The 24154-nt window shown below is 42.9% G+C and overlaps 1 protein-coding gene across 6 annotated transcripts in view; it reads left to right on the top strand.

Moving 5' to 3' along the window:
• Nucleotides 1-24154, top strand: part of PBX1 (PBX homeobox 1) — a 205565-nt gene that overhangs the window by 136458 nt on the left and 44953 nt on the right. For all 6 annotated transcript variants that reach the window (XM_089671532.1, XM_089671531.1, XM_089671535.1 and 3 more), the window contains 2 exons: nucleotides 17704-17948; nucleotides 22343-22533. In XM_089671532.1, coding sequence (XP_089527658.1) covers nucleotides 17704-17948; nucleotides 22343-22533 — 436 coding nt within the window. The remainder of the gene's footprint in view (nucleotides 1-17703; nucleotides 17949-22342; nucleotides 22534-24154) is intronic.

Below are 24154 nucleotides of genomic sequence, written 5' to 3'. Positions count from 1 at the left end.
TGTGCTGAAGTCGATCTTGCCTACATGTATGGTATTGATGGTTCTGCTTGTTCCTACTATATCATTGCTCCATCCCATAGTCATGTCTGCCTGCCTTCAGACTCTATTAGCAACCAGTGAGTACCGTCTCCATATCCCAATATCCCCTCCTCACCTAGCCTGTAGCATCCATGCCATTCAGAAGCCCTCATCTGCTCCAGATGTGGCTTAATTTACTGCGACTCTACTAATTACTGTAATTAAGGATTAATTACTGTTAATTACTTTCACATAAACTCAATGCCAGTCAAAAGTGCATAGCCTTGTGAAAGCTGCCACACACATATATACACATGATGCCGTATATTACCCATAACAGAAGAGAGGGATCGGGCAGCTGGGACACAGTGTCACTTCGCTGTCACCTCTACATGTCTTGTGCAGTGACTGGTGACAACGAGGCTTCCCCTAGTGTCTGCACTGAAATGCCAGGAAGCTGCCTAACTTTGCTAACAAGACAGTTGCCATTAAAGAACCCACAATGATCTGATAAAAAAAATGAGGGCCCCAAACCTTCTTTTGAGTACTGTGTTCCTTGGTGACTTTCCTGACATACATAAGTGATGGCTATAAAGGCATTTCCACTTCCACAGATGCAGGAAAAGGAATAGGTAGGGGTCTTTTGATTTTAATGTAAAGCCGAAACCCAGGCTAATCAAAAAATTTCTTTATGTATTTCTTCCAAATCTGGGAAGTATTCAAACATTAACCAACTTCTGTTGTTTGTCTTGGTGCAGACAGTCATTGCTGCTATCCCTTTTTGTGTAGGGTGACCAGTCTGGTTTCAACCCTCTACTGGAGGTTTTCTTTAGGAAAATCTGTACTTGGATTCCAGGTCCCAGACCTGCTGGGACCCCTCCTACAGCTTTGTATTCTGTACTAACTAGTGATACCACTATTATTTTTACAAGATAACTGGGTTTCAAGAGCATTTGGTGCACATAACGTGGATGTTTCTCCTTTGTGGCTATTGAGGTATCATTTCAAAGCTTTTGAGCTTGGAGTTTAGATTTAATTAGAGGCAAAAGTACTATACACGTTTGATAAAATCGCCATAGCAGTGGAAGAAAAGTTCTGATTGAACAATACATTTGGTAAATGATTTCGTACAGAGCAGTGGTTTCCAAACTGCACCCCGGGGGTCAGATGTGGCCCTTTTACCTGTCTTTTTCCGACCCTTGGGGCACTATTCCTCCCACTCTCCTTAACAATGAGGCATAATTCCTGCCACTGACACCAGCAGTGGGGCACTTTCCCCCCCATTGACACAAACAGTGGAGCACTATTCCTCCCACCAATGAAGGGGCACTATTCCTGTCACAGAGTTCAATGATGGGGCATTGTTACCGATTCCAGAACATTTTCTACTTGGGGAACTTCCCAAAAATGGAAGTTCCGCTCTTCCTCCCCCTTCCCTCCCCTTCCCTCATGTGCTATACTTAGATTGTATTTTTTTTTGGGGGGGGGAGTGGCTACTTTCAATAGGTACATGCTCCCACTTCTGCTCGAATCACCTAGGCAATCTGAGAGGAAGTTCTGCCATTCAAACCTACACCGCTCCCCCCCCCCCCCCCCAAAAAAAATAATTTTTTGGATAAATTGCAGTTTACTAGTCTTTAGATGCACTAGCTGCATTATGTTTCTTTTTTATTTATAATTGATTTAAATTTATTTCAAAAAGTCTAAAAAAAAAAGTGCATAAAATTTAACATTTTTAAGGATACACCATTTGATAATAGTTTTCCAACCAACTTCTGTTTATGGCACAAAACATAATGTATACATCTATGTTGGTATATCTAGATGTTAAACCCATAAAAGAGACATTAATAGTTATGGTATACTCATGTCCCTAACTATCTGGTAGTGAGTATGATGCAAGGATAAGAGCAAGAAATGGAGGAATAAAATGTGAAAGCAAAATAGACGGCGGGCAGGTGAGAATGGGAGTGGGGGCAAATTTGGTGCCCTTACATATCCTGAGGTCCTGAGAAGTTGTGCTCCAAAGTGTTGTATAAAGATTTTTTTTATGCAGTGTTCGATACAGGAGGAAGGTCTGTTAGATACAGGAGGAAGCTCTGTTGAGGACTTGGTGATTCCATTGGAACCAAGATATTGTGGCTCTGGACTGCTCTTCCTGTTTTTTCCATTTTCATATTCATCTTACATATCCACTCTGCTACAATTGGGGCTCTTTCTGGTCTCCTGTGCCTAGCTTTAAAAATACATGTTGCTGAAAGAACATACCATAGGATGTCTTTTAATTTGATTTGAAGGATTCCAGGAGGATGGACAACAAGATGACGTAGGGGTCCTCATTAATATTGGTTCCCATAATCTCTCTATAAATCTTTAGCGTTTAAGGGAGGGATCATTCTCCCCAGATATTGGTCATGGTACCTTTTTTGTACCTGGTACATCTTCAACATGAGTCTTGGTTAGTAGGATCAAAGGTCAGCAGGACATCTGTTCCATCTAGTGATAATCTTATAATTACATTTTTGGAGTCTAGTAGGTAAGAATTATTTGTACATTAACATGAAGGCTTTATGGGAGTCGGCAAGCCATCGATTGTGAGGAGCTGACAGGTGCATAGTGACCACGGCTCCGCCTCCCCCCCCAGCCTCCACTGCTTTCATGTCTCTGTAGAGTGGAAGGCAGTATATTGCTGAATGGAGGGCAGGGTCGTGGGCGGGAGCTACCTCAGTGATTGGTTGCTAGGCAGTTCTAGCAACCAATCACCAGCTTATTATGAAGTCCAGCAGCTCCCACCTTCCACCCAGCACTATGCTGTCTCCTGATTGCCGCTCTGCTGTACACAGGCTGGTAGATAGGAGAGTACCTACCACAGCACTATGCTGGGGCAGATGACCTTACAACGGGGGTGGTGTGAAGGGGGCGAGGACACTACTTTGGGGAGGGGGGATGTGAAGGGGCAGAGGACACTGCTTTGGGGGGGAGGCAAACATTGATTTGAGGGGGGTGATATGAAGGGGGTGGAGGACACAGCATTGGTGGGTACAGGACACTACAGTGTGGGAGGGGTGATGTGTAGGGGGCAGTGGACACTACTGCCATATTTTTATTGGGAGCTTTTTTTTTTTGTATTTGTTCTAGTGTAGGTTTTTAATGTACAGCATAAATGTATTGGCTTATTATACTAACCTTGCATGTGTTTAATGAAATAAAAAAAACTGAAGATTTAGACACAGTAGAGCAATTTAATGTTTCTTTCAGCTTATTTTTAGTGATGAATATAGTGCTGTGTGGGCGATCAGGTACAATATGGGATTCAACAAGATCTGGTCCTCTTATCAATACTGTCTGAAAGCCTCAGGCAGAAATAAACAAATCTTTAAGAATTTGAATCGCAGCCAAAAAAAATCAGGGTGATCCAAGGTGAATCCAGTTAATGGATGGTTTGCTCATTTGTGTGCAAGAGGTGGACATGCTGCTACACTCCAAAAAGATGCATCAGGGATTTCATCAGATGAGCAAGAAGGGACAGCTGACAATCAAATGGTTAATAGTATATGGTCTGTGATCCCTACCTTTTTTTAAAGGTCAATTTCATCCAAAATATTCTTGGCATGGTTGCTGGCAAGATCAAGCATATGGGACTCCAGCTGAAAGATATCCATATCCGAAACCTTGTTTCTTTCAAAAGCCTTGGTATTGTAAAGTCAATGAGGTGACGATGCTCCATAATGTAGGATAAAGAAATAACTGGGGAAACCTGTTAGAGTCACACATTCGTTATGACCTTGTAGATAAAAACTCCTGCAGGAAATCTTGCCACTTATTGGAGTGCTATAGGAAGGTGAAGTATGATGCTGCGAGTGGTGCATACCAAGACTGGCTGGGGATGGCCTTTGGTGTCAAAGACAGCAGTATAGAGGTGACCCTACCTGGAATATAACTAAGCGTGTAACTGGTACATATACAGAGGATGGTTGCAGGACAAAGATTGGGGCTTAGATGGGATAGCAGAGATTGTAGGTGCTAGGTGGGTCTTCATATCAGTGGTGGTCAATTTTATTGACATGGGGGTGCCTCAAGTGCAACTCCTGACATCACCAAAGGGCAGCGCATAAAAGTAAGTGAATGTTGTGTCGCAGAGACACAGCAGAATATAGTTCTAGGCCATAGTCCTGATATATCAGATGGTCAGATTGCAGACATAAGATGGTCAGGGAGTGTGAGCATGACACAGGGAATGGTCAGAGACTATAGGCAATATACAAGAGATGGTTTGAGACTGTGGGTATGATACAAGAGATGGTCAGAGACTGCACGAATCACACAGGGGATGGTCAGAGACTGCACGAATCACACAGGGGATGGTCAGAGACTGCACGAATCACACAGGGGATGGTCAGAGACTGCACGAATCACACAGGGGATGGTCAGAGACTGCACGAATCACACGAGATGGTTCCCGACTGTGGGCGCTGTGCGAGAGATGGTTCCCGACTGTGGGCGCTGTGCGAGAGATGGTTCCCGACTGTGGGCGCTGTGCGAGAGATGGTTCCCGACTGTGGGCGCTGTGCGAGAGATGCTTCCCGACTGCGGGCGCTGTGCGAGAGGTGCTTCCCGACTGCGGGCGCTGTGCGAGAGGTGCTTCCCGACTGCGGGCGCTGTGCGAGAGGTGCTTCCCGACTGCGGGCGCTGTGCGAGAGGTGCTTCCCGACTGCGGGCGCTGTGCGAGAGGTGCTTCCCGACTGCGGGCGCTGTGCGAGAGGTGCTTCCCGACTGCGGGCGCTGTGCGAGAGGTGCTTCCCGACTGCGGGCGCTGTGCGAGAGGTGCTTCCCGACTGCGGGCGCTGTGCGAGAGGTGCTTCCCGACGGAGGACTGGGAACATGCTTCAAAAGACCTTCATGGACTGGAGACACATTACACAAGACTGCTAGCGGTTACTGCTTTAACAGGCAATAGGGAAACACAGATTAGTGTCTGTAGTGGGTTCGAGGACTGCACAAAGTGCCATAGGGCCTCAGGTTGGGCACCAGGGTCTTAGATTAACTGGTTACTCAGTGTTGCTTATGTGTATGTGCTCGCATGGATCAGGCAGCAGTGGTAGTAGTTGAACAATGCCCATTCTCCGTTTTTGCTTTTGTCTATGTACGACGCTGTACTGTCTTGCGATGTGTGCTTGTAAGCAATGTGTTGTCTACTCTACTGGGTACATGTTTGGCGTTCCAGATCTGAACTGCTTGAGTTGTTTGTCAAATATGAGAGGTGTGTAGCTGCTTTGGGACAAGATCCTGGAGTGATTGTGAGACGGTATGTGCCTAATCATTGTAACATTTCTGCATCTTTTGCCCAAATGTGAAAACTAAGCAGGCCTTTATGGTCTTTGGCCTTATAACTGTTTTAGTTTTAACACATTTTTTTCTTCCTTTCTCCATCGTTCCTTTGCTTTTTCTTCTGTTCCTTCTTTCTCCTCCTCTTTTATCTCCCTGCTAATCCCCCGTCTCCCTCCCTTCTCCTTTCTCCTCTGGCTGGATATTTTCCCAGCAGACGCCAGTAATACAGTATGTAGAACTGTGCCCCAGCTCTCAGCATGCAGCAGACCAAATTATTCTCATGTATTCATGAAAAGCTGCCACCGATCCGTCCCTAACACAGAAATGGCCTTTGTTAGTGTTTCTCAAGTGGATTGGCACAGAGAGCGACCCATGCAATTTGGCTTCAAAAGAAAGAAAAGATTTAACCGCGTCACCTCAAGGAAATTTTATTCCTAACACGCAAAAAATACAGATATAGCAATTTGCCTAAATTGCTAGGCTTTTTTTTTATTGTACAATTATGATTTCTCCCCTCCTTTTTGACAACAACGCGAAGAGTTTCCTGCAGGCGGCGGCCGGTCTGTTCTGGTATGTTATTGTCTTCAGATACGCGAACAAGCGAATGGATAATGACAGGAACAGAGCAACGATACCGTCTGGGGGTGTTAGCAGATTTTGATTCGTTACAGTACCCGTCTGCACAATGAAGTAAATAAGCAAACACAATGTATATAAATTTTTATGTATTGTCTCCATTCCCCAGAAAGAAGAAAAGGAATATTGCTAACAATTCTCATACACACAGAAGTTCAATGTAAGGCAGCATTCACTCAGATCACGTGATCATTGTCTCCTCATGTGACCAGAAACTTGATTTCCTAGAATAGTTCCCAAACTCCAAAAATTGGAAGATCATGAAAAGTGTCACTTTGCTACTGTAACCGTGTCTTTTTTATTTTGGGAAAAATTTGTCTCAACATAATTATTGTAAGGAAATCTTACAAAGTACTGGAACTGATATTACCTAATGCAAGCAGCCATTAGGTCTGACTTCTGGGCAGCATATTTGGCACTGGGTAGTTAGAACAAGGCAAGCCGTGAATAAAAACTGTCACGTTTGCTTGTGATAGCTGATCACATGTGCAGCACCGTGGGAACTGCAGATCAAACAGAAGCTAAGATGTCCACTTCCTTAGTTGTAAAGCATAGGAGGGTTTAGTTCCACTTTAATGTATGTGTAGCAGAAGTTGTCCTGAGTAGGGTAGGGGTTAAAGTAGAATTTCAGCCTAACACGAAGTAGTCTTAAAAAATGTTTCCTCCCCCCACTGCTACCAATGCTGCTTTTTCTGTATAAAAAAATAAGATGTGTATACTTCTATTCAGTCTGTTCTGCTCTGTACATGCTGTCAACAGCTCTGGCTCCCCTGTGGCAATCAATAGCAGCTGCAGGGGAGAGGAGAGTGTGCTGACAATGGCTGGGCAATAGGAGCCAATGGGTGATGTCACAGATCTCAGAATTCTCAGCCATTGCCATTTTAATTTTTCCTCATTTATTGTTCTGACAGCTCTTAACATTTTTGGATTTCCTGTACAATGGTCAGCAGGAGAAAATGGAGAGGGTGAATCTATCCAGCAGGAGCTCAGGCAGCAATAAAATCCTAATTGTATCTAATCCTTCCCCACGCTAACCAAAACTAAAATAGGCATGATTATATAATATCACAACAGGCACTGATAGTACTTCCATAGTATGCTTTAGAGAAGCTTTGTGAACAGGTATCATTTACCTTCAAGGAAACCTGTTGAGAGAAAAGTAGCAAAAATGCTATTTGCCTGGCTGTCATAGTAATAGAAGGATGTCAATACTGCACCAACCTACCAGGTGTAGATCTAAAGTTTTTTGTTTTTTTTTTACCATTTTCAAACCTTTGAAAGCAACTTGGTCCCCTTGATTTCTGGGCTGTCTGTCTGCAGTGCGTTCCTCCCAGCGTGTTAATCTCCATGGCAGGCTGTGGCTGGATGGGGCTAAAAGCTGTACTGTGTGGTACCCGGCTGTTAGGGTGCTGTGCATTCAGGCACAAGGTGCTGGAAAGCAGAAGACCCGTGTACCAAAACCTTGTCCAATAGATTTTGACAGGCAGCCTGCACTGGTGCTGGAAGCTGCACCTGTCCCTCCCAAGCACACGGAGACACCAGGAGGGATGCACTGCAGCTGGGTGGCCCCATGTGCAAAGGGCCTTTAGATATTTATTGAAGCAAACCAGGCAACCATTATTTCCATGGAGAAAGAACAAACAGAGGGCACACTGGCTCTGAGGAAGAGGCAAGTCCTTGAAACGCGTTAGCCTACTGGATGTCTACACTCCCTATTGCGGACTGTCACGTAGTGCAGTTTTGACCAAGCTGTTCTTTTATGATGTGCCTTTGACTTTACTGTCGTTTAACCTCCCTGGAGGTATTCCCGAGTGTAGCTCGGGGTAAAGTTTCAGCACCACAAGTGGTAACCCTGAGCTACGCTCGGGAATACACTGCAGCATTGCTCCGGGATCCCTCGATCACTTACTTTGTCCTTCGCTCCCACGATGTCCCCCCTGCAGCGTCCCTGGCCATCTCCCGGCCTCTGTCTTCCGGGTTCCGTTCCCTGCATTCCCTCACATACATTTTGTCCCTAGTGCTTTGTCCTGTGCCCTGCCTGCATTTTTACTGTTCTTTCTGCTTGGAAACTGAGAAACGCCCATAGCGTCCAAAAAGCATCCCTTTACGTCAAAAGTGGTTTTAGACCAGCTAGAGAACAGCGATCGTAAATCAGAACCACTTGCAGAATTGAGTGATAATGATTTGTGGGGAAATTCATCATCAGACACTGAAAACGATTTTGCGACTAAGATCAGTGACGTGCGAACTTGGAGCTATATTTCAAATTTCAGTGTTTTTAGTTTGATTACATTATTGAATTAAATTTATTATATTTTTTAGGATTTATTAAATTATAATTTATGATTTTGTGTTTCAAATTTTAACATACCCGGGATGTTTACTAGACTCTTGTTCGAACAGATTTCAGTGAGTTATTCCTAAGAATTACAGGCCTACAATAAAAAAAACGACATAAGAGAAAATAATAGGTATTGTACTCACAAACATTTTTTATGGTAATGCACTAGGCCAGTGCGCCCTCTGTTTGTTCTTTCTCCATTCAGTATATTTGGATTTCCCCAGTCTTTAGAGGGCAGCAAGGTGTGCATATCCCAGGACATTCATGATGTGGTCGAGCAAGCAGATACACTGATGGGTCTGCAGGAGATCTGCATGACATCAGTGGTCAGCTGATCGCTGGTGCAATACTTTACAGGCTCCTGCAACACAAAATTAGAAATGCACGTTTTTTTTTTACCTGGGGAAAAAAGTGCATTTATTTGTTGAAAGGTGAACTTATCCTTTAGGTTAGGTTCACACCTTTGCAGTTTGCATTTGATAACATTTCTGCAGTGCTTTTTGTGATGCATTTTTGCACATGCGTTTTGATGCGTTTTGTGTGTGTTGTTTTTTTTTTTCTTGTTGCTAGGCAGAATAAAATGCAGCAAAAATGCACTACATGCTTTTCTGCAGCATTTCCATTGAAGTCTATAAACCAAAAACGCAGCTTTTTGCGTTCAAAAAAGTCCCTGACCCTTTTCAAAAACCTCACTGGGTGAAAATACAGATGTAACCATGTCCTATAGGAAATCCTTTTAAATGGACTGTAGTGCGTTTCTGCAAAACACAAAACGCTGCCGAAAACGCTTAGGTATGAACCTAGGGTAGAAGTGGGTCAAACAGCCTAAAAGTATCTACCAACAGTTGTCTGCTATTCCCTTTGACAACGTGAAAAGTCTCTTCTGTGCAGCAGGGGCGGACTGACCATTTGGAAACTTGGGCACTGCCCGAGGGCCCGGGGTCAGCAGGGGGCCCCATGAGATACCCCTGGTACCTTTTTCATAGGGTTTTTTGAGTTTGGGCAAGGACACGGGCCCCATGAGTTGTCAGTCCGCCCCTGCTGTGCAGCTTTGTGATTCTGGCCTGAAGAGTATGTGATGCATACTGTTAGGGAGGACCTTTTTATGTTTTTAAAATGGTTGTCAGGTTTTGTCTGAGGCTCAGCCGGCTCTATGGAGTTGTACATGTACAGGCCTGGATGTTTAGTGAAGCATTAAAAAAATCCAGTGAAATCTGGTAATCCCCAAAGTTGGATGTGAACAGTGGATTAACTGAAAGGTCTTTTATCTCAGTGTGAGTGCTAAAGAGGATACTTTGGCAAACAAGGTGTTGCCATCACATATAGCACAATAACACCACTGTACCACATTAATATGAAGAGGATTAAAATGTTTTTTTGTTATTGTTTTTTCCTGCTAATGGATTAGTGTCTCAATCTAGAGTGTCCCTGCTGTATAGATAACAGAAAAGTGATATTTTTTCGGAACCATTATACTCTCTTTCCTGCCAAATACCTCACCTTTTTCCCCATCCGCTTTCAGAGCAAGTACTGCTACTGAAAACCCGAATATCAGCTTCCAGCTTGTCTTTTACAATTTGTTTGGCCGATGTCACACGGGCAGTTCTGCTGCTGGCAACACTTTGCCCTGCACCCGAGGCAGCCTTCCACTTACCTCTATATAATCACTTCCTCCTTGACTAGCAAGGGAGCAGCATGTGAGTGACACCTACACACTATCTCACAGAAGTGAGTACACCCCTCACATTTTTGTAAATATTTTATTATATTTTTTTCATGTGACAACACTGAAGAAATGACACTTTGCTACAATGTAAAGTAGTGAGTGTACAGCTTGTATAACAGTGTACATTTGCTGTCCCCTCAAAATAACTCAACACACAGCCATTAATGTCTGAACTGCTGGCAATAAAAGTGAGTACACCCCTAAGTGAAAATGTCCAAACTGGGCCCAATTAGCCATTTTCTCTCTTGGTGTCATGTGACTCGTTAGTGTTACAAGGTCTCAGGTGTGAATGGGGAGCATGAATTACTGGAACCATGTCCTGTGGTCTGAGGAGACCAAGATAAACTGATTTGGTTCAGATGGTGTCAAGCGTGTGTGGCGGCAACCAGGTGAGGAGTACAAAAACAAGTGTGTCTTGCCTACAGTCAAGCATGGTGGTGGGAGTGTCATGGTCTGGGGCTGCATGAGTTCTGCCGGCACTGGGGAGCTACAGTTCATTGAGGGAACCATGAATGCCAACGTGTACTGTGACATACTGAAGCAGAGCATGATCCCCTCCCTTCGGAGACTGGGCCACAGGGCAATATTCCAGCATAATGACCCCGAACACACCTCCAAGACAAGCACTGCCTTGCTTAAGAAGCTGAGGGTAAAGGTGATGGACTGGACAAGCATGTCTCCAGACCTAAACCCTACTGAGCATCTGTGGGGCATCCTCAAACGGAAGGTGAAGGAGCGCAAGGTCTAACATCCACCAGCTTTGTGATGTCATCATGGAGGAGTGGAAGAGGACTCCAGTGGAAACCTGTGAAGCTCTGGTGAACTCCATGCCCAAGAGGGTTAAGGCAGTGCTGGAAAATAATGGTGGCCAAATGGTGACACAAAATATTGACACTTTGGGCCCAATTTGGACATTTTCACTTAGGGGTGTACTCACTTTTGTTGCCAGCGGTTTAGACACTAATGGCTGTGTGTTGAGTTATTTTGAGGGGACAGCAAATTTACATGTTATACAAGCTGTACACTCGCTACTTTACATTGTAGCAAAGTGTCATTTCTTCAGTGTTGTCACATGAAAAGTTTTAAATATTTTCAAAAATGTGAGGGGTGTACTCACTTCTGTGAGATACTAGTGTGTGTGTGTGTGTTTGTATGTACAAAAGTGTGAGGGGTGTACTCGCTTCTGGAAGATACTGTGTATGTATGGTACAGGTATGTTATGTAAATGAAGATCTATTTTTTTTTCTCTAAACTGCACAGTGTGTGGGTTTTCTGGGGGGGGGGGGTGAATTAGGATGAAATAACTCTTTAAGTGAGTCATCATAGATGATTTTCATACTCCTAGAAAAGTGACAGCAGAAAAAAGAGAGTGTCCATCGAATCTTCCCAATTTATAAAAAAAAAAAAAAGTTAATACGTTTTGTATATTTTTTTGTTCGTTTTTTTTCTCTCCCTTTTCAAATTTATTTTCTGGTAGAAGTCTTTTTTTTTTTTTTTTTTTTTTTTTTTTTTTCCACTGCTGGATAAGCTTGTTTATTTTCATTGAGTTTGTAATTGCTGGAGATTGTGATGTCCATCAGCACCTGTAAATAAATAAAAAGTGGAAGGTTTCCTCTCTGACCTGCTGGAGGATGACAGCTACAGTCTGATTAGTTCCTGTGGACCACAATCTTGCTTATATACAAGTGGTTTTTTTTTTTAGTTTTTTTATCTCGGTTCTCCATATCATTCCACTGTACCCATTACTAGGAATAAAACTGGTATACAAGTTAATTTTCCTTTTAAATGTAACAAAACTGATTTAAATTATTTCGAGATGCGTATCTATTAGGTAATCTGTGCTGTCACAGAGGGATATGAAAGAAAATATCCAGGCAGAATAGAAATCCCATTGACCCCTCCTTGTATTAAAGGTCCCCTTCCTCCAGCAGCTTCAAGGTTTTATTTGATCCATGAAAATGTGACTTACAAATTTCAACTACAGATCCACCTGCTGGTAAAATGTGGAACTGCAGCCCAACTATACAGTTGGAACCAAGCCTCTGATTTGTACTGTTGTAGGAGATGAGGACCCTTGTGTTTCTGCAGAAATGTTTTCCAAGCAAATAGGGAACTGCATAAAATTCATGGGAATGCTTTTATCTAAAAGAGCAATTTCAAGAAATCTGTGAAACCATTCTATGAGCTACCTATACTTGGCCAGCAAATATTGCAACTGTGCTAAAACCAGCGTGTTCACTCACTTTGTTTTTAGACCGAATCTTGAGTGCTACACATGGCCACAGATAGGGCTGTGCTGCCTGTGAGGGGAAGAAGGTGGCACTCATGGGAGGATGATTGGGAGGGGCATCGCTGAGGCTGGATTTGCCATCTTAGTGCGGTTCAGTAAAGCTGCTTCTGGTTCAGTACTACTGAGCTCTTAGCCCAGCATTTATACCTGTAATTTGCCCCCGGCATGGCCCTGTCACAGGAAGTGCAGTTTGGAAGAAACCTCTATTTGTGATCTTATTTCACGTCAGGGCTTCTGTATGTAGAAGGCATCAAAAGGCATGCAGTAGGCATGTTCAGGAATTTGTCCCCTGCACCAGAGGTAGGGTTTCTTGGGTCATCAAAAGTGAGTGGGATATACTGGTAAGCTACTGCAATACTTGTCTGTAGGGTATGCTGGTGAGCTGCTGCACTACCTGCATATGGGGTATACTGACTGCATTGTATGGGCTCATGTACACGGGGCATTTAGAAAACTCTTCTGTACTATGGAAACTGACTGCTGGAAAACGTAGGTTAAAAAACGTCAATTTAGCTGCGTTTGCATACCGCGTTTATGCGCGTTTGTGTTTATAAGTATTGTTAATATAACCTCAAGAGACCTTCCCAAATGCCCAGAATGCACTGAAAAATAGTAAACAAGTATCTGTTTCAGACATTTTGAGAGGAATAGAGAGAGCAGAAGTTGAGATGACCTATCTTTTCTGGTTGTATTCACTATAGATCCCATCATGAGCATAATGCAGCACGTTCTACCATTTTTTTTCCTTCATGCGAAACCTGGAACTGACTGTGCTGGTGTACCGGGTCCATTTGAATACATGGAAAATGCTTTGCATGCATTTCTGATGATGAAAATAGGCTCTGGACAGCATCTGGACATGGAACAGTTAAAAAAAAAAAACTCTTCTAAACGCGGTTAACCACGTTTACAAGTGTTTAGCGTTTGAAATGCCGGTAAAATCTACTCCTGAATGCAAGTTTGGTGCGTTAAAAAAAAAAAACGACCGTAAACTCACCTGCCTGTAAACGACTATGTACATGGACACATAGGAAAACATTATGGAGAGTTCAGGGGCTGCTGAAAAAAAAATGCTGAACGTCAGTTTAGGAGCTGCTGTGTACATGAGCCCTAACTGTGAGGATATCTATGAAGCCAAGCCAGGGGAAATGAAAGTTGTTGCATCTTATTAATACTTATCATTTGTTGTCGTGTCTTACACAAAAGCTTTATATGCTGTTGGTTCCTGGCCCAGTACAGAATAGTAAAGCTGAACTCTAGACATGGCTAGAAATCCTAGAGAGTGTTTTTCAAAGTGATTTCTCAGCAAAATAAAGCATGGAGACATGGATGGATACTTCCCAGCATATCCTGGGAGCATGTTGTTTTACTGACACATTTACACATGTTACTTTGTGTCAGTAAAATTGGCCTGGGTAAGTAGATCACTCATTTACATTTAGTTGAAAAGCTGGCAATAGATGGATCGAATCTCAGCTGGTCATTCGATCCATCTATAGGTAGTCTGACTGTACTTAAATCGATCCATCGATGCACTTGGGTACAACCATTTTTATAATGCAGTTATTGCCAGTGGCTCCAACCCAACCCCCCTTCCTTGGCAGAACACAATGGTGCTGCAGGAGGCATTCCCCTATCAACTCTGACTGTGTTGATGGGGGGAATCAAGCAATTTTCTTAAAGTGATACTAAACCCAGGACCCTGCATTCACTCTATCTGGTCTCCCACAGTACACACTACATGGAAATGCTATTATTTTAGCAAATATAAACTATTAAATATCTTTTCATTAACAGAGCAGTCTTGTGACTTCAACAGAGCACTGGTTAAAGCTTGTAGGAGGCATTTTCTTTTTGCTCCAGGAGGATACAACCCCCCCTGACCTCTGTCTGGACACTGCTGATTGGCCCTGTGCTGATCACATGCACTCTTCCAAGAAAAAGAAAACCTCTCTAGCAATACACACCAAACTGAGCATGTGCATGTGACTACAGATTCAGTCTGATCCTGTCTTCTCTACCCCTCCTCTTGTTGAAATGACCACCTGATACAAACAGTTTTTTACACAGTGCAGAGGATTACCCCTTAGGTTCCACAGTGGGAATAACGAGCATGCTTTTCTGCATATACAGACTGATTGTACTGTCGCGGTTTAGTATCACTTTAACTTCCACCCATGATTGCAGGAAAGAAAATCAATTCATCTATGACTTTTAGGACCCCATTCACACCTGCAGTGCTACATGAAGACTAGCAAATCATGCGCTTTTATGCAGCACGCGATTGTGTAAATGTTGCACTTGCGGTGCTAGAAGCTCATTTTTGCGCGTGCATGAAGCCTGAAAAGGGGTCATGAGTGTCTTTTGGTGCGTTTGTCATGTGTAGGAAGCACATGGTGTGCCTAGATGCAAAGCACAAACAACCAAAATGCAATGCTTGATGTCGCACTACAAACGTGAATGCAGACTGGGATACGGCATCTGCTGATTTGTCCTTCATACTCTCCTGCGGTGAGCTTAATAAATAAGGAATTACAGATGTTTTGTTGCATCTCCTTTGTTCATAGGAAGAGTTGCTTTGAATGTAGTTCTCAGCGGATAGAGTACAGGGAAGGGGAGTGTGCTGGTTTTTGTGATGTGGTAAATTCCTCTATAAATCAGGATGATCCTTGTGACATGCCAGGGAGGGAACACTGTGCATTCTCTGTGCTCAGGGATTCCAATGAGAAAAGAACAGGAGCCTCCTAGTGGACATATGGGGAGACGCATTCGGTGCAATGGTGATGTGTTATACAGGAGAGGTGGTGATACATCTATATAAAACACAATTGGGGGAATTGCTAAAGATTGCTACACAGCGAAACCTGTGCCAATTTCTACATGCAAAGCATTACTTAATGCACCAAATAATTAAAGCAAAATTTTACACCTGTGGGAGACCTTGGAACCCCTTTGAAAACTATCTGCGTTGAATTGCTTTTCAGAGGCATTTGACAGGCAGTGAGAAGGCAATATGTTGCATTCTAAACACCGTTTTTAACCCTATATAGGCCACACCACTGTCCTGCAACCATATGCATTGCAGGCGATTGCAACGCCAGCTCTGTGCACTTATGTTCAGCAGCAGTACTGCCTGATGAATGCAACAAAGGGTATCATTTTGGCTGCAAAGCATTGTGGCGGCAGCATGTGTACCACTGTGTGTGGCTGCCTTTGCCATTGAGGGGGGAGCAGGGAATTTGCAAATCTGCTATTTCAACCACCTATTTTTACCACCCCCAGGCTGCAAGTGTCAATGAGCCCAATGTGTTGCTTGACAGTTTGGTAATTTTTTGCATGATAGTGGTGTGTAGTCTGTCCGTTTCCATACAGCTCCTCTCCTTCCTGCCACACGTGGTCATAGTGTGCATTTCAGAACCATTTTGAACTTGGAGCATTGGTTCACGTGCTTAATTATCTGTCAGACATTAACAGAAACGGTCGCTTTTCACATTTAACATGATTTTGGCGTGGCTGGCACAACAACACAGAGAACTTGTGCAATGGCATTGTTGGCACACAGAAATGCCACAATAGTTAAGTTTGTCCCCCTTCCCATATGTGTTCAGGGAATTGTAAACAAAACACAGAATTATAATGTATTGGTTTCTTCAAATGTAAATGTTTATTACATATTGATTCTGCAGGACCCCATATTTCAGATTGCAAGCTCTTACGAACAGGACTCTTCAAATCCTCCTGTCCTGACTTGTTTAGTATCTGTACTGTTACTATTGTGAGGTGCTATCCACACTGTTGGTGCTATATTAATCCTGTATAATAATAATTATAGTCCGTGTACTGTGGCAGAAGGGATGTCTACTCCTAATGAGTTGGTGCACTTTGTAAAGAAATTCAAGCTTGCCTTGCTTGTCAAATTGGGTACTACAAATACATGCCTGTGGGAATGAACAAGAGAAAATCATTTGATTTCTAATTCCACACTGAACAACATTGATGGAGGAATCTGCACTGCTGACTATTGTATGCTAACAGCCACAGTACCTGCAGCTGCTTGAATACTGAGTGCGTGCATCTGGCTGGATGCGGTTACTGTTCGGCTGACAGATTTCCACCCGGCTGCTTAGATTTTTCATTCAAAGTTTGTTGATCCAGGTGGTGCCAACAAGGCCACCCACAGCTTAAATTTTGTCTGATTAAGCAAGAATCAGCAGAGATTGGAGCCATAAGTAACCAGCTTTAGATCCAGACAAATGTAGGTTCCTCACTACCATGTGCACCAAGGACCACACAGTGATTACATTCTCCAGCAGCCTCTGAAATGATCTTGGCCCACTTCTATAGATCCACAGCTATGTCCCACTTATTGTTCAACATTGGGATGGAGATGGCTAATCTTTGAGGATGGCAGTTTCAGGGACCACCAGCACACCACAGGATGTAAGCATTTCATGGCCCTGGCCAGGCAAGGTAGTGAGGAATGTTATTTTGGCTTAATTGATGGGTTGGGATTGCAGTTTCTTCTTCAGCTTTAACTCAGCAACCAGTGAAATAATATCTGTGTTTAGTATACACTTGGTGATGAAATATGGCAGGATTGTTTTAGGTTACTGCACTTTATACATACATTGCTAAAACGTCTCAAGTCAATCCCTTATTTATCTTAAATAGTAGAGGGCTTTGAGCTAAACTCAGAAGGGGAATGTACCCTTGCACCACCGGGGTGGACTTACCCTGCATTGTAAGAGTTAAAAGCTCATTTATGCCTAGGGGAACAGGAAGAAAACACTTTTACTTACCTTATTCCTCTCTCTCCCGGCATCTGGGCTAATCTCTTGATGGTCTGGATTAGGGGTGTCAAACTGGTGGCCCTCCAGCTGTTGTGAAACTACAAGTCCCATCATGCCTCTGCCTTTGGGAGTTATGCTTGTAGCTGTCAATCGTGCAATGCATCATGGGACATGTAGTTTGGCAACAGCTGGAGGGCCGCCAGTTTGACACCTCTGCTCTGGATTGTGCGTCAAAGCAGTTTTTTTTGGTCCTGCATTGTAATTGGTGATGGTAGAAGGCCTGCACTGCCAGAGTTTCTTAAATAAGAGGGTGTGACTGCTGGTCTTGCAGTATGAAGGGAGCCTGGTGGGAGCGAGGTATAAAGTAAAAGTCCTTTTTTTTTTTTCTTTTCTTTTCTTTGGTACCCTGTGCCTAAAACGAGCATTTTTTCATTTTCTCCGAGTTCAGCTTTAAGTCATGTCCATAAAACAGCTTGCAACTGAACATTTTAAATTTCATTAAGCAATGATTTTCATTAAAATGTCTTATAGATTTAGTTTACTTTCATTAATACTTGCTTCTCTTTTTTTTCAGTCCTTAGTATTCGGGGAGCACAAGAGGAAGAGCCAGCAGATCCACAACTGATGAGGTTGGACAACATGCTTTTGGCGGAAGGTGTAGCGGGCCCAGAAAAAGGTGGAGGTTCTGCAGCAGCAGCAGCAGCCGCCGCTGCCTCAGGTGGAGCGGGGTCAGACAACTCAGTGGAACATTCAGATTACAGAGCAAAATTATCCCAGATCCGACAAATCTATCACACAGAGTTAGAGAAATATGAACAGGTAATGAAAGTCCTGTGATCCGTTATAACCTGACACAGAAAATAGCATGGATTAGATTGTAGTATGACTCCGTAACGATCCAGAGGCTGCATAGCATTTAATAAATGTGTCAGTTTGGGGTTTTTTTTGTTATTTATTGTATTTACAAGCTGACCTTTATTGTTTTAGCCCTACCACACTTGTTGCTTTTTACGCTACTTGTTTATATAGGAGTTGTATTAATACTGTGTGGAACATGTTAAACTATTTCTCATGAAGCCAAACATTACTTGGTTTCGCGTCAGCATTCTGTATCTTTGAGTATATGCAGCTTCTTTTTGCAAAGAGTACTGCAATAAGGAGTATTTCAGCAACCAGTCAATCTCTATCTTGAAATGGTTTTGCTTTACTGATTGAATTTTGATTGGTTAGTGCACTGTCTATTTTGCTTTTCAGGACTTGTGCTCATAGGCTGCAGTTTGTATAGAAGTGCAATTTGTACAGCAAGGTTTTACAAAGCTGTCAGTCAGCTTCAAGCATGTTTGGCGAAAGCTTTAAAGACCAGTTCACACTACGTGCGTTTCAGTTGCTTTTTTCTGCACCCAGAACGCTCAGAAAGTAGGTTATTTGGTTGTCAATGCCATAGTTCATATCAGTGCTTGCAGTTCCAGTTGCAGAAAAAAAGTAGAACAGTCTGCATTTTTCCTGCACAGAACTGCACTACAACACACTGGAATGCGGTAAAACACACTGGAATGCGGTAAAACACACTGGAACACACGTCTCTATTTAAATTGAAGAAAAAGGGAGGGCAAAGAATGAACTGGAAAGCATCAAAAACGCACCGGAAAGCTTCAAAACCGCCCATTCAGAAACGAATTCGGGTCACATCTGGACTGCATTTCTATAGTGTGAACCAACCCTAACCCTCGGTTCACATCTGTGCGGGTGGTGCTGCTGTGGGACCCGCAAAAATACCTGCAGCTCCTCCACCTACACAGAGGAATGCGGGAGGGTCCCATTAATTTTTATGGCATGCCGCACAGAAATCGCAACCATACTGAGAACCTCAGTTTCCATGCTGCAATTTCCAAAGTAGTGCAGGGACTTCTTCCCTGTGTGTCCCGGAGCACGGGAGTCAATTCAAATGAATAGGCTGTCGTGCCCGCGCAAATCGCTGCCCACGTGACCGATATGAACCAGGGCTAAGGGCCAGTTCACACTACATGCATTTCAGTGTGCTTTTTTTCTGCATCCAAAACGTACAAAGTAGGTTATATGGTTGTCAGTGTCTTAGTTCACATCGGTGCTTGCCGTTCCAGTGCGTTCCGGTGTAGTAAAAAAAAAAGTAGAACAGGCTGCATTTTTCTGCACAGAACTGTATTGGAACATGGTAAAATGCACATATCCCTATTTAAATTGAAGGAAAAAAAGGGGGAAATTTAACCAAAACGCGTATGCAGAAATGCATCCAGAACACATCTGGACTGCATTTCTATAGTGAGAACTGGCCTTAACGGCCGGTTCACACCAGATGAAGTGCAGTACGGTTTTGTTTTTTTGTTTTTTTTTCAAAAATGCATGCACAGTGTTTTCCATGTATTCCAGTGGCCCTAGTTCACACCAGTGCAGTCAGTTCCAGTCATTTTCCAGTGCAGGAAAAAAAAAGTAGAGCATGCTGCATTTTTTCTGCACAGAACTGTTCTGGAACATAGCAAACTGTATCAAAACTGCACCAGAATGCTGTGTGGTATGAACTGTAAGCAAAAATGTATCCGGAATATATCCGGAGTGCGTTTTTGTGGCATGAACTGGTCCCCAGGGCTGGTTCACACCAGATACAGTCCAGTGCATTTTTTTCAGCATTAAAGTGCATGCACAGTGTTTACCATGTATTCCAATGGCCCTAGTTCACACAAGTTCAGTCAGTTCCAGTGCAGAAATAAAAGTAGAGAATGCTGAATTTTTTTCTGCACAGAACTGTACTGGAGCAGCAACATGTATCAAAAACGCATTGGAACAGAGTGTGGTATGAACTGTAAGCAAAAATACATCCGGAGTGTGTTTTTTACAGTGTGATCTGGCCCTAAGGGCCATTTCACACCAGGTGTGCTGGGACTGCGCCGGGCACTCTTGCCTAGCGTAGTTCCAACGCAAGATAAGGCAAAAAGCCATGTTTCCTATGGGGCCAGCTCATACCACTGCACTGCTGTGGGGTGTGCTGAAGAAAGTACAGCATGCCCCTCTTTGTAAGCACAGTGTGGTGTGATACCACATCACACCATGTGGAGGTCAAAACCTAATGAAATGTCTTAAAATGTAAACCGTAAATGATGCAGTGCACCAGGAATGGCGCATCAGCACTGTATCCTGCTAGTGCACACCAGTAGCTATGCATTCAGCATGGCTGCTGATCTGAAAGCTCTAAAAAAGCAACCATTGGCTCCATTTTGGACTCCATATTGGGCCCCACTGAGTTCCCCTCCCCTGTGACAGCAGGAGGGGGATCTTTTTATTCAAATACAGCATGGCCATGCAGAGACCACCCAAACAGCCACATCATTCCTTCAGAGTTCTGTGAATGTACAAACTACATCTACCTTTATAAAGAAGTAAAGGAAAATCCTCCTGCGCTAAAAATGGGGCCCTAACACTCAAGCTGCCGACTCTAACCTCTTACCTTATGAGTGAAGTGACTAGATACTACAAAACAGTGTAGCGCTAAATAAATAATATATATTATATTGTGAAAAAATAGAAAAATATATATAAGGCCCCCCAGTGCATATAAGGGGTATAATATAAGTGCAACACGTGAATTCCCTATGGGAATAAATAAGTGCAAATGGGACCAGTGTCCTATCTAACACTCGTGACTAACATACTGTACAAACAACACATTAAAACATGAATAAAACCAATATAATGATATATGAATCCACACAAATGAATAAAATGTCCAATAATAGTGCTCAAAATTAGATGCTCATGCAGGTGATGGTAAGTGTTCACTCCATGTGAATCCTTAGTGGCCAAAATGCCCCCTCACCTCCTTACATCAACCCTACAGGGTCAGCTCGCTCAGAGTATTGCACCGCTCTGAATTGTACCAGGATATCTTCCAGGTCCACTTCACAGTAATAAGCGCTTCAATCCTTCCTTATATTGCACAGCCAACAATATTCTCTCCGGATCATAAAAAAACAAGAAACACCTCCATAGTGTAATCAATTTAATGGAGTATAAAACAATATAAAAATGCCCACTCACATGCTCCTTCGCCTCTGACACTGCTCATTCACCTCATGCTAGAGGTGTACTACATGGGTATTCAATACAGGAGTTTCAATATGGCCTCCACGCCGGAAATGACGTCACTGCGCACCTGGAAATGCCTCCTTGCGTAGCGACGCGTTGCGTCTCACTGGACACGTGACTTTCTCAGGGTAGGAAGAGCATCTAATTTTGAGCACTATTATTGGACATTTTATTCATTTGTGTGGATTCATATATCATCATACTGGTTTTATTCATGTTTTAATGTGTTGTTTGTACAGTATGTTAGTCACGAGTGTTAGATAGGACACTGATCACATTTGCACTTATTTATTCCCATAGGGAATTCACGTGTTGCACTGATATTATACCCTTTTTATGCACTGGGGGGCCTTATATATATTTTTCCACAATATAATATATTATTTATTTAGCGCTACACTGTTTTGTTTTATCTACATCTACCTTTAGCCTCCACAGTCAATGGCTTGTAGTTCTCAGTGAACTGTGAGGGTGCTGGTGAACGTCCTTGTAGTTCACTGATTCTTCCTGTCGCTCAGTAACTGTCTGCCCGTATGAGGTACAGGCGTACAGCTGTACTGAGTGTTTGCAGGATCCTGGCATTGGTCCCGCAATTTGCTGATCGAGGGGGCAATGCCTTACAGGCTGCCAAGTTTAAATAAATAAATGCACTTTTTCTTTTTTTAACCTGCAAAAAGATGTGCATTTTATTATTTTTTTTGTAAAAGGTGAACTTATCCTTTAAACTGAAGCTGATGATTGCTTAAAAAGTTTCAACAAAGCTGCCTGAAGCTTGCTGAAAGATTTGCTTTTTAAAAGCTTGCAGTACACACTGCTCTTACGTAGACTTGCAGCTGTGTGTACAAGGCCTTAAGCATTTTATTGTAGAAGGTCGTTAGTATATTTAATGGTTACTTTATGGATTGTGATTTTGAGTTAACAAATGTTAAAACTTGGGGGATGAATTTGTAGGCCCAGTGTGCAAAGCCATCATACATACTGTAGATTATGCGAGATGTAAATGACAACTGTGCATGAACTTTGGCGTGCAGAATTTTAAGTCAACTTACAAAAAGAATGACATAAATCACAGTTTTAGTCCTGTTGTTCCTTTTTAGGCCTGTAACGAATTCACAACACATGTGATGAATCTGTTACGAGAACAGAGCCGGACCAGACCTATTTCCCCCAAAGAGATTGAACGCATGGTTGGAATTATCCACAGAAAATTTAGCTCTATCCAGATGCAGCTCAAGCAAAGCACATGTGAAGCTGTAATGATTCTTCGCTCCCGCTTCCTCGATGCTCGGTGAGGCCATACTGGATTCCCAAATGTATTATGCAGAAAGCTGATTGTACTCCATAAGACATTATGATCCCAAACTGACCACAAACACTGTCTTTACACCTGCCAAATCCATATGACACAATCATACACTACGGTAGATCTTTACTATAGTAATTGCTGAATGTTGAATTTGAGCCAATACTTTTTAGTTATGGGTGGAGTTCACAATGTTATAACTCCTGTCAGATTTTTATTGTGTTCACACTTGAGATTGTCTTTTGCATCTTGTCCCAGGGACCACAGAAAAAGAGGGGAATTTCTTCACTGGGGACACAACATTGAAAATCTGATGGAATTTCCATCATTTTTCAGCTCTGTTGGAGAGAATGTTCACTTCCTGTCCTAGTGACCACACACTGAGGATGCATCACTCCAGTGAGAACAGCAGTATAAGCCGGAAAACATGTCTATCTCATCCATGGCTGCAATTCCATCTATGTTCAGACTTTCACTTTTGGTGTGATTTACTGAATGGCTAAACTACGCCTCACTAAACTACATAGAGAGTGCAGTGCCACTGTGTATTCATGATGTAGCTGTCAGCAGTTGTGTGCTTTTACAACTGAATGCCAAGAATTCAGACACTTTGTGCAATGTGCTAGCTTACTATGAATTAAGTCCAGCGAGGTGGATACCACCTTGTGGACTTATCTCGGTTTATTTAATAATCCTCTCCTGAACACACAAGTGATGATTTACAACTGAAAGTTTCACGGAGTGCGGGGAGTGCGACTATTGCTACACTCCACCATTCTAAGAGGAGAGAAACTTTCTTCTTTTATTTCAGCACCCTCCCCTCTGCTCTTCATTCCCAGAAGGCTTTGTGTTTTGTGAATAAGTTCACATAATACAAAGTACTCTGTGATTGGGCAAAAGAAGGAGAAGGGCGCCAGAAATATGCCAATAGTTATGTTCTGGAAGTTCAGTAAAAAATGTAATCTGTAAATCAAAGAGGTAAGTCCAAGTTCAAGGTGGCATGTTACTTGTTGGAATAAATCCATAGCAATCCAGCAGATTTTATAAAGTGATTTCCTGGAGTTAAGTTAGTTTAGTTTAGTTAGCTTGTTCGTAATTTCCAGTAAGCACATGTGTGTTCTGGGTCTCTGACTTTAAAGTAGAAGGCCTCATGCACACAGGGCATCTGTCTAGCCCCTCTGAACTCCAGAACACCTGGCAGGAGAAAAGCGGTTTTACAAAAATGCAGTGAAAGCTGCGTATTGCTTGCACGTTTAGGCACATCAAGCATTTGAGTGTTAATAGATTCCATTGGCCATTTTTCCTGGCCACTGGAATGCATTAACCCCCCCAGTGCTAAACACATCTAGCGTTTAAGTGCATCTAGTTCTTTTTTTCTGCTTTTCTCTTTTTTTGAATGCACTTTTGGGGTTTTTTGTTTTCAGCCTGTAAACACGCCTCTTTATATGCCTGTAAACCCCTATGTGTACATGGATACTTAGACTTCTATAGAGGTGCTTTTACTGGTTGGATAAAAAAAAAAAAAAGCCAAGCTCCTGTAGAAGAGGCGTTTAAGCCCTGTGTGCAAGAGGTCTTTAGGCCAGATGCAGCCAGGCAACTATTTATT

This window comes from Staurois parvus, unplaced genomic scaffold, assembly GCF_062004578.1.
Source record: "Staurois parvus isolate SC_StPar_1 unplaced genomic scaffold, SC_StPar_1.0 ptg000106l, whole genome shotgun sequence".
In the NCBI taxonomy this organism is placed as follows: domain Eukaryota; kingdom Metazoa; phylum Chordata; class Amphibia; order Anura; family Ranidae; genus Staurois; species Staurois parvus.
This window is presented reverse-complemented; position numbering and strand designations above follow the sequence as displayed.